Source organism: Mesoplodon mirus, assembly GCF_964341445.2.
Source record: "Mesoplodon mirus genome assembly, chromosome: X".
Classification (NCBI taxonomy): Eukaryota; Metazoa; Chordata; class Mammalia; order Artiodactyla; family Ziphiidae; genus Mesoplodon; species Mesoplodon mirus.
The window spans coordinates 138,133,825-138,148,183 of NC_138981.1; the positions used below are offsets into that span (position 1 = coordinate 138,133,825).

Here is a 14,359-nt window from a genome sequence, read left to right on the forward strand (position 1 = left end):
GCCCAGGGTGCCTTTCTCCGCCGATGCCGCTCACACGCCCTCTCTTCCCCAGGTCCGTGGTCCCTACCTGTCACCCCTGCCCACACTCCCGTCAGCGGCCCGACCCCAGTCATCATGCCCCTGGTCAAGATGAGTGAGCTCCACCAGCCGGAGGCAGACTTTCAGGCCCCAGTCCCGGCCCAGGGTCCGGTGGAGGCGCAGCTGTTGGGGGCTGAGGGGGCGGAGGCCGTATCCCCCTCGTCCTCCTCTTCTTACTCTTTCCTGTTCCTGGGCACCCTGGAGGAAGTGACTGATGCTGGAGAACCCAGTCCCCCCCAGAGCCCCTCCCCCACTGCCATGGCTGCCCCTCCTTGGAGCCAGTCCGAAGACGACAGCCTCAGCCCCCAAGATGAGGAAGGGCCGAGCACCTGGCATGACCAGGAAGATGCTAATCCCTTGCACCTAGACCCACTACCACTGAAGGTGGCTGACCTGGTGGCATTCCTGCTCCTCAAGTATCGCACCAGGGAGCCGACCTCCAAGGCGGAGATGCTTGATATCGTCCTCCGTGACCATCGGGACCACTCCCCTGTGGTCTTCAGAGAAGCTTGCGAGTGCATGCAGCTGGTGTTTGGTGTGGACGTGAAGAAGGTGGACCCCAGCGAGCGCACGTACGAACTGGTCCCCACCCTGGGCCTCACCTGTGATGCAGTGCTGGGCGATGGGCCGAGCATGCCCAAGGCCGGCTTCCTGGTGCTGATCCAGGGCCTGATCCTCCTAGAGGGCAACCGCGCCCCTGAGGAGAAGGCCTGGGAAGTGCTGAGCATCATGTGGGTGTATGCAGGGAAGCAGCACTGCATCTATGGGGAGCCCAGGGAGCTCCTCACCAAAGTTTGGGTGCAAGAGGGCTACGTGGAGTACCTGGAGGTGCCCCATAGCGACTCCGCCCGCTACGATTTCCTCTGGGGTCCCCGGGCCCATGTGGAGACCAGCAAGCGTCAGGTCCTGGAGCATCTGCTCAGGGCCACTGGATGGGACCCCAGGTCCTTCCCATCCCTGTCTGCAGAGGGTGTGAGCGATGAGGAACAGGGAGCCTGAGCCAGAGCAGCAGCCAGGCTCCTTCCAGGCCCACGTCCAGCAGCTTCTCCCGTGGGGCAGGAAGGGAGGCTGATCCTTCACTCTGAGTTTGAAGAGGGAGCGGTCAGCCTTCTAAGCAGTGAGGGCCCGGGCAACTTGGGGCAACCCGGTGTGCAGCATCTTTGGGTTCCTGTTGTGTCTGATGACATGGAATTTCATCTCTTGTTTTCTTTAGGTATTTTTCAAATATTGTTCCTTTTAAAAGAAGGCTTAATGCGCTTCAGTATCTAAGTTTGTGAATGACTTTAATCACACATGTATTTGCACTAATTCGGTTCAACGACAAGAGTTTTGCTATTGTGTAAAGGAAACTGTAAGATTCCCATGTTATTTTGTGACCCTGAACAAGATAACATGGCATTGGAATATGAATCTCTTGGAAATAAGAAAGAACTTTAGAATGCAATGGATGAGGTCAAGAAAAAGAGAAATAAAAGTACAAGTTAGTTAATTCTTACTTCTTGTGCCTTCTCATCTGTCATTTTCCAAAACTAATATGCATACATATATGTATGTGTAAATACCAGATTAGCATCGTTCACTTAAGAAATAGCTGAAAATTAATCTGAGTCAATAAGCGCCCTGCTCACTGGCTTGTTTATTCCGCCGACCTCCACGGAGCCTCTGCTCTCTGGAAGGGCCTGTGTTAGTAGTGGGGCCACTGGGAAAAGCAGCACACAGCCGCACCTAGAGTGATGGTCTAGGAGCCGCAGTCACATGAGGAACGTGGTGAGACGTCCCCTAACTTCCACAGAACAAGTCAACACGGGACGAGGTGGTGGGGCTCCAGGAGCGGGCCCTGGAGGGTAAGTGCCCCGAGCCAGGGCAGTTTAGGCCTTTGGGAAGTGGGGATTCCTTCTGTGGGAAGTGAGGGTGATGAGGCTGGGTGGTGGCGGCAGCAGGCGTGTAGACGGAGTCTTAGGGGTGAGAAGCAAATCTGAAATGGGACGTGCAAATTAGAGGTTTCTCTTCCATCGTGGATAGATCTTCTGGGGCAGGAAGAGAAGGTGCACTTTGGGCAGAGACCCTCAGAGTCCTGGTTATTCTGCCTGCGCCTAAATACACTCAACATCTTCCAAATGGGGAGGGGTGAGTGGACTTTGGTTTCGCTCACAATTTACTCAGCCCTGAGGCATACAGTTGAAGCAGCTTTGGTAACCACCCCCAGACTGTTGGCAGGATTTTAATGGGGCAACTTCTTTGAAAGTGGCTTCTGGACACTTAAACTGATGGATCAGCTTTCCTAGGTGGTCAGACCCCAAAGCCTTAGGTGAGGAATGGTCATAGAAACCATGGTGGCAAAAACACCGAGTGAAGCTGAATTCCACGCATCTCAGGAGCCTCCTTGGAGGTGAAGGACGGGTCCTTGTGCGTATCCTAGCGGAATGTTACCAAGAAAACTCACTAGCCCTCCTCCCACAGTCTGGTGTCTGGTCCTTGCCCCACAGGAAGGTCGTGGCTGTCAGGGTGCCCAAGGGCACCTGTGCAGGTGCTCAGGCACGTTCCATCGTGTGGCGGCAGCTGAGACTCCCAGGCTGAGGTGCGTCCTTGCGTGAGGAGGAAGGGGCACATCCTCAGCCTGCTGTGACTACGGGCTTGATTGCAGAGGGAAGGGCAGGAGGTGCTCTGGAGGGAATAGGGGGAACCCTCCCTGTTGACGTTCACAAGAGCCTTGGAAAGTCAATGGGATCTTGTATTAGAAAGTACCCGTCACAGAGAAGTGACTAGAAGTAGTTGCAGATTCAAGGCCCATTTGGCTTTGTCGGAAGCTCCTCCACCTAATGAACGGAATTTTTTTCAACGCAAAGTTATAGCAGCTTCTTTGTGTTGAACACCTAGTACACAGCATTGCAGGGGAGAGACTCACTCCAAGTCCTGGCCCATATGTTGTCTTCCTCTGCTTCCTGGCAGCTGCCTGCAGGGAATCTGGGATCCTTTATGTAAACCCACAAATATTTAAAAATAAGATGGTGTTTAAATCTCTGTTTTAAATACAAAGACAGAAGAAACTTTCCACTTAAGCAAAAATAATACATTGGTGCGGAAACACTGTGGATTCTGGGCAGTGCAGAAGGTGTCCTAGGGGTGGTACATCCAGAGGGACCCAGGATGGGCCGAGATTCCCGGGATCAGGGGGCAGGGATGCAGCCTAGGAGCCTGGAGCTGAGCTGCAAGCAAGAACCCCATGAGGACCCTGCAGTCCTCTCACCACTAGCCTCATTCCGGGGACAAGCCTTCTTGCCCACGTGGTAGGGCCTGGCCAGGTGGAGAGCAGACTCGGGGATGGGGAACTGGCACCTGAGCCTCTAGGGAGAGGAGCCCACAGTGCCCAGGTGGGAACCGTGGCTTATAGGTCAGTAGGACCCTTATCGTGTCTCCTGGGGGAAGCAGTCTCGCTTTGGGAACCATAGGTCCTGCCAGCCCTGTCAGTAGGGCACCAGTAGCCACATGAGGCTGCTATTGAGTACTGACATGTGATTAGTGTGTCCCAGGGCCTGGACTTCTACCTTAAAACACTTTAAAGTTAAATGTCAATAGCTAGATGTGCCTAATGGCTGGACAGCCCAGGTGTGGAACTACGGACCCTAAACTTGGGGGACAGGAAGCGCAACTTCCTGTGTGGGCCAGCGGGAGTGATGGCAAGTGGGGTCACTCTACCCTCTGGTTCAAGGACCATGTTTCCCATCTAGTGGTAGCATAATGATGACGGATGTCGAATGTGTCTGAGAACCTGGAGGATAACACCCCACCACCATGGGCTCTCATCTCCAAACGTACACCTCATGTGTGCTTTGTCGAGGCCATTCCACTGCTCCAGAAGACCCGCAGCTTCTGGAAGGTGTGGGCTGACACTGTGGCTTTGTGTCTCATGGCCACCTGCCGTCTGATCCCCTCGCTTGCTGTACAAGTCCCGGGTAGTCCTGTGAAATATCCTGTGTCAGTCCGTCCTGCCTTCTCTAAGGCCTCAGTTAGTGGCACCAGGCGAGGCGCTGAAAGAAGGAAAGTCAAACCCACATCTAGAATGTGTGGTACACATTGCAGTCAAGATGACCCTCTCCCCCTCCAGGATGGAAGTGAGATGTTGTAATCAACTAACCATAAGTGGTCCATTGATTTCCTTCAGGAATGGTACAACATTGAGGATTCTGCATTAGTCTCTGTGATAAACATAACATAGTACTCGTCTATCTATCTATCTACATATATACCTAACTACCATATAGAGACGAAACCACAACAAAATGGGTAGGACGATCAGACTCATGGTATAGTCAAGACCCATATCTTTGGGTGGGCAACACACAAACAGTAGGATAGTTACAATTGCAGATATTCTCCCCCAGAAGCGAGGGGTCTGAGCCCCACACTGGGCACCTTAGCCTGGAGTTCATGCACCGGGACCGCGTGCTCAGAGAACATTTGGCTTTTAAGATGAGCGGGTCTTACTTTCACCAGAGCCAGACAGCTGTAGGAACTAGAGACTCCCCTCTTAAAGTACGCACACCAAATCTCACCTGCTCCAAGACCCTGTGCAGCAGCAGTCATTTGAAAGAGTCTCCATCAGACCCACCTGCTCATCACAGATAGCCTCCTGCAGAGGAAGTTAGTGGCTGGAGCTGACCCTGGGGCATGGATACTGGTGGCAGCCATGTGGAGGCGCTCGTTGTAGCACAAGGACGCTCCTGCTGGCAAGTGCCATTTTGGAGGCCTCCCTCCAGCTTATTGGCAAGGGGACTCAGCCATGCCCACCAGCCTGTTGGCATCAGGACTGGGAAGCCTCAGGCCAAGCCGCTAGGTGAGCATGGAAACAGCTCTACCACCAGCAGGCCAGTTGCTTTAGGACCCTCTGAGCCCCAGCCTACCAGGACCTGGCCTGCCACCAGAGCGCCCAGGAGGTTGCTCCAGCCACCTGTGTGGGCAAACAAGCCCCGGGGCCCTCTGCCCTGCAGCCAGCTGTCCGGACCCTGCCCCATCCAGCAGCAGGCCGACACCAACTTCAGCAACCCCAGGGCTCGGCAGCCAGAGACCCTGGGCCCATGTCTGCCTACCAGCCAGCTGGCACCTCTTCCAGCAGGCCAGGCTCTGTAACCAGAGACCCCAGGAAACAGCTCCATCCACCAGTGGTCTGACGCTAGCCCCAGGATCGGGCTGTACGCACCAGGGAGCAGGAACCAGCCCCTGGACCACTGTAGCCCTGAAGCCTGCTATGTCAGATCCAAGCCCACCCCTCAGCAGGCCAGCAGCAGAACTGGGACCCCCTAGGCCCTGGATTTTCAGACCAGCAGGCCAACACCCGCTTCAGGGCACCCTGGACCCCGACACCAGCTATGTCACGAAAGAGCCCCAGCCAACAGCAGGCTGACACTAGATCTGAGAACCCTTGGCCCTGTAACCACCCATCCCAGGACCCTGCCCCACCCACCGGTGGGCCAGCACCAGGCCTGGGACCAGCCAGGTCTCTGCAGCCAGACACCTCATGCCCCAGCCCTGGCCACCAGTGATCAGCAGCCTCGGCACAAGGCAAGGCCCAAGCAGACCAGGGGCCAGCCATACCTACCAGGCTGCCCACACCAGTCAGCCTGCCACAACAGAAGGGACCACGTGGTCCCCATAGGGGGGCAACACTAGAGCATAGAGCTCTGGTGACAAAAGGGCAGTGGACTGCTGGGATGCATAGGTCGTCTCCTTCAAGACACCACTCCTCCTAGACCAAGAAATATAACCAGCCTGCCAAATACAGAAAAGTAAAAAAGAGCGAATCAGGGAAAATGGGGGTGGGGGGATAGAGTAATATGGTCCAAATGAAGGAATAAGATAAAACCCCAGAAGAAGGACCAAGTGAAATGGAGAAAGCAATCTACGCAATAAAGAGTTCAAGGTAATGATCATAAAGACGCTGAAAGAATTTGGGAGAAGAATGGATGAACACAGTGAGACACTTAACAAAGTGTTAGAAAATATAACAAAGAACCATGCAGAGCTGAAGAATACAAGAGCTGAAATGAAAAATACACTAGAAGGTACCAAGAGCACATTAGATGATGCCGAGGAACACGTCACCCAACTGGAAGGCAGAGTAGTGGAAATCGCTCAAGCTGAACAGATAAAAGAAAAAAGAATTTTTAAAAATGAAGACAGTTTAAGAGACCTCTGAGACAACATCCAACACAGCAACAGTTGCATTATAGGGGTCCCAGAAGGAGAAGAGAGAGAGAAAGGGTCAGAGAACATAATGGAACATGAAATAGCTGAAAATTTGCCTATCCTGGGAAAGGAAACAGACATCCAGGTCCAGGAATCACCCAGAGTCCCAAACAGGATCAACCCACAGAGGACCACATCCAGACCCATTGTAATTCAAATAGCCAAAATTAAAGATACAGAGGGAATATTAAAGCATCAAGGGAAAAGCAATAAGTTACTGACAGGGGAAATTCCATTAGGCCATCAGCTGCCTTCTCAGCAGAAAAGCTGCAGGCCAAAGGGAGTGGCACCATATTTCCAAAATGCTGAAAGGAAAAAACTTACATCCAAGAATGCTCTACCCCGAAAGCCTATTGTTCACATGTGGAGTGATCAAAAGTTCTGCAGAAAAGCACAACGAAAGGAGTGCAGCACCATGAAACCAGCTTTTCAAGAAATTTCAAAGGGACTTCTCGAAGCTGTAAAGAAAAGGCCACAATTGGAAATATGAAAATTACGAGGGAAAATGTCATTGTTCAAACAAATGTACAGTAAACGTAGAGGAAGCGTGGAGGAAGGGCACATGACAGAAATAGTAAAATCATCTGTATCCCCAAAAAGTAGATGAGGGATATGCAAAGCAAAAGGATATATGATATCCAAACCGTTAAGCATGGGAGAGGAAGTACAAGGCAGTGTTGTGAAAAATGCATTTGAATTTAAGAAATCAGAAACTTAAAATAGCCATATGTACAGAAACTATATATATATATATATATACACACACACACACCCCATAAGTACATACACATACATAAACATACAGCATATATATATACACTTGTGTATGTATACATACATATATCCACACATATTTAAACATCCAGCAATGTGAAATGTTAGAAGCATTCTTGTGAGGGACAAGTCCTAGAAGTATTTTGTGACCTCTAATTTTTGAAGCTGCACTGAAACAGAAAGCCAGAGCTATGGATCTCAAAATAAAGAAGAAATATGTAAACTGAAAAGAACTAGTATTTCATGTTACAACATGATCATCTATCTCGCAAATTCAAAGGAAGGGGCCCATGGAATAGTCAAGGGAATAAGGGACTTCAGAAAAATAGAGGATGGAAGGTCACCAGCGCCAAATCAAGAGCCTTGCCGTGCAAGAGCAATAACTATTTAGAACATGTAATAGAAAATGCTTCATTTTAAAACGGCGATAAATTTTAAAAGTTACCTGAGAAGACGCCTAACAAATATGTAGACAAGGTCTTTATGGAGACATTATACAAGTTTACTGGAAGACTCAGGTTCAAGGGTTCCTAAATAAAAAAGCAGCATAGCATATCCAATGATGGGAAACGGAATACGGCGACCATGTCAATCCTCCTTGTTTATAGATTTACAGAATTAGTGCTATAAATTTATGTGCCAAGATGACAGTCAGTTTTGAGCTTCTGTCTTCTGTTCCCATGATAAATCCTAGAAAACTATAGGAGCGAGAATGAAAGAAATAAACTATATCTATCTATATGTAGATATAGAATATATCTATATAGATATAGATATATACATAGAATATAGATATAGATAGAAATAAAATATATCTATCACCTTGGCTCCCCTTAGGAGCCAAGGTGAGGAGCAGAGGGAGGACTGCGGGGCTCCTGGGACCCAGATCAAGGTTGGAAGGTGGGGTGTCCCCGAGAAAGCCGTCCCTGCCTTCAGCCCTGGGAGGCCCTGGGGTGGGATGAGTGCACGTCCGGACTTCAACATCAGGATCCCACAGAGACTGGGGACTTGTGGTGAGGGGTGGCGCCTCAGGTGGGCAGATGAGAAGCCTAGGGCCTAGCAGGACAGAAACGGAGGACCCTGAGGGAAAACTGACGCGACCCTGGAACCCCGAACAAAGTCAGCCCAGGAAGGCCAAAGTGTGGGATGAGCTCTTGCAGCAATTCCTAACATCCGGGACACAGAGACGCTGGGGAGGGGGTATAAGGGGCGGGGTCTCAAGCAGGCACAGGAGAGAATCCCAGGTCCTGCGTGGAGTCAAGGTGAGGCCCCTGAGGGAGGACTGAGGAGACGCTGGACCCCAGAACAGAGGGGAGCCCACAGATCCCCGCCCCTGCCATCAGCCCTGGGAGGCCCTGGGGTGGGATGAGCACACGCAGCCTTTCTTTACTTCCCCATCAGGTCTGAGAGACACTGCGGACTTGGTATAAAGAACGGAGCCTCATATCGATAGAGGGGAGAGTCCAGGTGCTGCCAGAGTGACGGCGAGGCCCTTGAGGGATGACTGAGGGGAGCCCACAGAAACCCATCCGTGTTGTCAGCCCTGGGCAACACCGGGGCGGGATGACCACAGGCAGCATTTCCTGACATTCGGGTCCCAGAGGGAGTGGGGACCTGGGGTAAGTGGCGGGGCCTCAGATGGGCAAAGGGGGGGATCCCAGGTCCTGCCGGGTGTCAAGGTGAGGACCCTGGAGCAGGACTGAGAGGACCCTGGACCCCAGAACAGAGGGGACCTCAGAGGAGCTCGCCCATGCTGTCAGTCCTGGGAGGTCCCGGGCAGGGCTGATGGGACATTGCAGGCTCTCACCTCTGCCACGTGGTTGGGGATGGAGGAGTCTAGGGATGAGAGGACCTCGGTCTGAGGGGAAATATCAGGTCAGCGGAGGGAGGAGTCCCAGCATCTGCCAGGTGTCAAGGTGTGGACCCCGAGAGAGGACTGAGGGGAGCCCAATCCCCAGAACAAAGGGGGGCCCACAGAAATCTGGCCTGACCCAACTGTCAGCCCTGGAAACCCCAGGCATTGTTATTTTCATAGGAATTGCATTCATTGCAGTTCTGTAGGTTGACTTGAGTAGTTTGGTCATTTTAACAATATTGATGCTTCCATTTCAAGAGTGCAATGTATCTTTCCATCTGTTTGTGTTGTCTTCAGTTTCTTTCATTACTGTCATAGTTTTCAGTGTACAGGTCTTTTGGCCCCTTAGGTAGGTTTATTCCTAGGTATTCTACACTTTTGATTCAATGGTAAATGAGATCGTTTCCTTAATTTCTCTTTCTGATACTTTGTTGTCAGTGTATACAAATGCAACAGATTTCTGTATATTAGTAATATTATTTAATAAGCTTCATTTTCTAAGATTGTGAATGGTATTGATCGCATATATTTGTACTTATCCAATTCAAGACTGAATTTTGCTATTTGTAAAACCAATTGGGAAACCTTCCGTCATAGTTTGTAATCCCAAACTAGATAACACAGCATTGGAATAGGAATTTACTTCGAAATGTGAAAGTAATTAGCAGCACTTAATGAGGTCAAGAAATAGAGAAACAACAGTTAATTCTTGGCTTCTTATCCCTTTTCTTCTGTCATTCTGTAAAATTAAAATATATGTGTATAACCTGAATTTGTTTGGCTTATTTAAGAAAGCTGGAGAAAATTGATCTACCTAAGACCCCTGGTCACTGGCTCATTAATTCCACAGACATTCAAGGAGCCTCTGCTCTTTGGAAGGCCCTATGTTTGTAGTGGGGCCACTAGGAAAAGCAGCACACAGCCGCACCTAGAGTGATGGTCTAGGAGCCGCAGTCACATGAGGAACGTGGTGAGACGTCCCCTAACTTCCACAGAACAAGTCAACACGGGACGAGGCGGTGGGGCTCCAGGAGCGGGCCCTGGAGGGTAAGTGCCCCGAGCCAGGGCAGTTTAGGCCTTTGGGAAGTGGGGATTCCTTCTGTGGGAAGTGAGGGTGATGAGGCTGGGTGGTGGCGGCCATGAGACATGCAGACAGTGTGTCTTGGGGGTGAGAGGAAAGTGAAATGGGACATTACTGTCAGATGTCCTTTTGGATCATGGATAAACCTGAGAGAAATCTCATCTTGGGGCCGGAAGGAATGTGTCCTGGCTCTTGTCTCATTGCAGTGGACCACAATGAAGAAGTAGTTGGTTTATACCCACCATCTGCAAGGATTTCTGGAGAAGTGTGGTCACACTCCTTGGGAGTGATGCCCAGAAGGCCATGGACAGGCACTCTTTTCCGTGGTCTGTGAGAACCAGAGCCCATGGCATTAAAATGACATTATTATTAGGTAATCTTGAGAGTATTTTGGTCAACTCTAAGCAGTGTATAGATTTTTAGTGGAGGTGGAATGAATGAAAATCATGGTTTGGATGGAAGAGGAGCTGGGAGGGAGGGAAGGAGTTGGTTCTTGACATAAATTCTAGGAGCTTTGGGCTGCATCCTGCTGGGGAAGTCTCCTCCACACCCGAATTAAATAGTAGATCCTCTAGGAAGGAGATTGTGCTGAGTTTTATTAACAAAGCAAAGTTCCCGGCTGAATTAGTACTCCCTGTCCTATTGTGTTGCATGCTGTCTAAGATATCCTAGACAACAGCAACAACAAAAATTCCCAGAGCCAAGAGTTGTGGGATCTGAGGTCCAAATGCTAATACAAATAACTACTAATCATAAAGATTAGACCAGGCCTTGTGAGGTGCTTTACGTACCTCACGCACATCCCTGAAACCCTACAAGACAGGGCTCATCACACCCACTTGCTTTACAGATCACAAACCTGAGGCCATGGGGCTTGAGAATCTTCCCATGGGGCTTGGGAATCTTCCCAGGATCACGTGTAGTAAGTGACGGGGTGGGGACTAGAGCCCTGGCTGATTTCCTCTTGAGCTCACACTGTTCCCACCCATCCCAGCCTGTGGTTGACCTTCTGACTGGCAATTCATTTCTCTTCTCAGTGCTAAGCAATATCTTTCAGGTGACAAAAAGTAGGCCCCAAAAAGGAAGGTGACAAGGAGAATCAAACACGACGTTAGTGCTGTTTGTGAGCTTTATTAACCTGGGGTCCTCTTGCCCGAGTCCCAGGGTCTTTGAGAGCTGAGGGGCTGGCATTTCTGTCCAGTCCCAGAAACTTCCCACGTGACAGCACCCTGTCCCTGGTCTTCCCGCATGTGCCCTCCTGTCCAAATCTGGGACCTGACCTGTTGACCAGCTCATCACTGCTACCCCTTGTGAAGGCTGCACCCTGCTCCCAGTAGAACTGCTCAGAATCGCCTGCCCTCCCCTAACAGTATTCCTACTCCTTGCAGAAGTCCCCTGACTGTTCGTCCCTCACCATGGAACCCCTCTGATGGCAAAAATCCCTTCGAATTTGCACAGTGACTTTTTGATGTTTGGTCATCCTATTGGACATCTTCAATATGCTCTCAATATGTTTTCCAAATGAACTGGTGAGTAGAGTGTGATTTGGCCCATAATCTAACAGTTCTTGGGATATAACCCTGAAGATAGAGAATTTTTGAAAATACCTGATATTTACAGTAAGATTTTAATGGCGTATTTTCTTTGAAACTGGCCACTGAACACATAAACGGATGAATCAGCTTACCTAGGTGATTAAAACCCAAAGCCTCCTGTATTAGTCTGCTCAGGCTGCCATAACAGAATACTATAGACTGTGTGTAGCTGAAGCAACAGGCATTTACTTCTCACAGTTCTGGAGCCTGGGAAGCCAGAGATCAAGATGCCAGCATGGTTGGTTCCTTGTGTGAGCTCTCTACCTGGCTTGTGGATGGCCACATTCTCACTACGTCCTCACATGGCAAGCAGATAGAAGAAGCAAGGTCTGTGGTGTCGCTTTGTATAGGGGCGCTAATCTTATATTGAGGGTCCCACTCTCATGACCTCATCTAGACCTCATTACTTCCCAAAGGCTCCATCTCCAAATACATCACATTGGGGGTTAGGCCTCAACATATGACTCTTGGGGGACACTGTTGAGTCCATAGCATCTCCCTCATAAATGCTGGATGAGGAAAGATCATGAAACAAACAGCTACTAAGGCTGAATTTCTAAAACTTTAGAATACTCCTAGGAGGTGAAAAATGCTTCCTCAGTGGACATGCTACCTTTGATTTTAAAAAGAGAAAGTAATTAACCATCCTCCCACTGTCTCTTGTCTGGTACAAGCAGTGTGCCTAATGGCACCTGTGCAGGAGCTCAGGCAAGTTCAGTCACGTGGAGGGTGAGCAGAGACTCAGAGGGATAGAATTGTGAGCTTGCATCAAATGGAAGAACATTCTCGGTTTAATGAAATTACAGAGGTTGTTGCAAAAAGTTCTGTAAAGGGCCATTGAGTGAACGAAGTGAATTCTCCCTGCTGAGATTTACAGAATAATTTGACAATTAGATGTGATCCTGTATTTGAAAGCATCTGTCAAGGCAAATGTGACCTCAGAAACTCCTCCAAGCAATGAAGACGCTTGTCGTCATAACAAATCAAAATAGTTGGTTTTTGTTGAGCGTCTACTTTGTAACGGTGCATGGGAGAGGCTCCAATGCACGTCCACATCTTGTCTTGCTCTCCTTCCTGCACACAGGGAACACTACGCTGCCAGTCCACTTGTAGTTAGGAAGGGTCATGTAACGACTGTTTGCCACTGAGATACTAGCAGAAGCATTGTCTGTCACATGCAGGCACTTGAGAACCAGGATGCCACTTCCCTGCCCTCTCCCTAGATTCACCAACAAACATGGTGACCCCATGTCGAGGTGCTGAAACCACAAGATGGAAGCAGCCTGGATCCCTGGGCCCCTAGAGCTGAGGGCCCCTGCCAAACCACACAAGAATTTACCTGCACAAAAACACACTGTTCTTGTGTTAGCTTTTCAAATGTCAGGGTTTGCCTGTTGCATCAGGTTGCAGTAACTTTAACGGACACAGCTACTATTTCTGTTGTTGGGTTTATATAAATATTTTAATTAGGAAGGTAGTAGTATATATGTTCCCACTGCAAAAAAGTCTAAAACTACAGAAAAATCACAGTATCCCCTTTACAAAGTTTTTCCACAATTCAGCCTCCTGCTCAGAGGTCACCACAACTAACAATCTAGTGTGCATTGCTTTAAAGTGGCCTATGGGCTTTTTCATAGATATATATATACTATAAAAATATATCGGTTTTATTTGACATGCATATATAATGTTGTACATATTGATCTGCCACTAGCCTTTGTCACTGAATAAAAAGGATGCGGGATCTTCCCCTGACAGCACATACAGCTCTATGTCACTTTTGAAACTACCCCCTGAAATGCTAAAGTGTGCATGTACCATAATTAAACAGTTTCTTCCTGATAGATGCGTAAGTTGTTTTCCCTTTCTTATATTATTAATAAAATGAAATCAACACCTCTGAATTCTTGGGTAAACGTGGATGTCTTCTGGTAAGGTATACATACTAACATAAAGATTGGGTTAGTGTGAAAAGGGTGTGAATAGTTTAATATTTTATAAATATTTCTGAAATTTTATTCCAAAGGTACTCTGCCAATTCACATTCTTATAAGCATCACAAATGATTAAGATTGTAAGATATCAGCAGGCATTTCCCCTTTACTTTGGGAAGGAACGATTTGGTCAGAATGACTAGGAGCCAGGGAAGGGGACCAGACAGGACACCCTCTGCCGGGGAGGGGCATTGAGAGCATCCTGGGGAAAGCAAGTGCCAGAGTCCATGAGAGACACCACGTGCAAAGCCAAGTCCAGAGAGCTCCAGGCAGGCTGACAGCCAGGGCCCTGAATCCGGAGTTCAGTGTAGGGGGAAAAGGACCCCGAAGGAGAGAAGTTGGGGAGGGGAAAGGATACAGGACAAGGAGCATGAATAGGCTGGGGAAATCCCTGGACCCTCCCAAGCTAGAAGTCGCAGGGTGGTCTGAGTGGTCAGGTCTATTGGATGAATGGACCAGAGGCACGCCAGACAGCCCACCCTAACCTTAGAGTCCCCTTACCTCTATCAGGAAGAGTACACCTGACTCCCTGCATCATTCAGGGGAGCTTCATCTCTAGACTATACTAGTGGTCCTTGAACCCTTGCCAGTGTTTCAGGGCTGGGCTGGGAGCTGTTGTGATGCCTGCTGGAGGCTGGGGACTTTCCCCCTGGGTGCAGGGCAATCCTCCATAGAGGTTGGGGCCATGTGAGTGAGTCGGGTGGGTCACTAGGAACAGACAGCTGAGATAGGCCAGGAA

At 49.4% G+C, this 14,359-nt stretch overlaps 1 protein-coding gene across 1 annotated transcript; it reads left to right on the forward strand.

Moving 5' to 3' along the window:
* Nucleotides 1-114: 114 nt before the first annotated feature.
* Nucleotides 115-1,077, forward strand: LOC309796325 (melanoma-associated antigen 8-like; the record flags this gene model as incomplete). The annotated part of the gene is made up of 1 exon (XM_082609357.1): nucleotides 115-1,077. One exon carries the CDS (start codon nucleotides 115-117, stop codon nucleotides 1,075-1,077), a length of 963 nt encoding a protein of 320 aa, XP_082465483.1.
* Nucleotides 1,078-14,359: the final 13,282 nt, after the last annotated feature.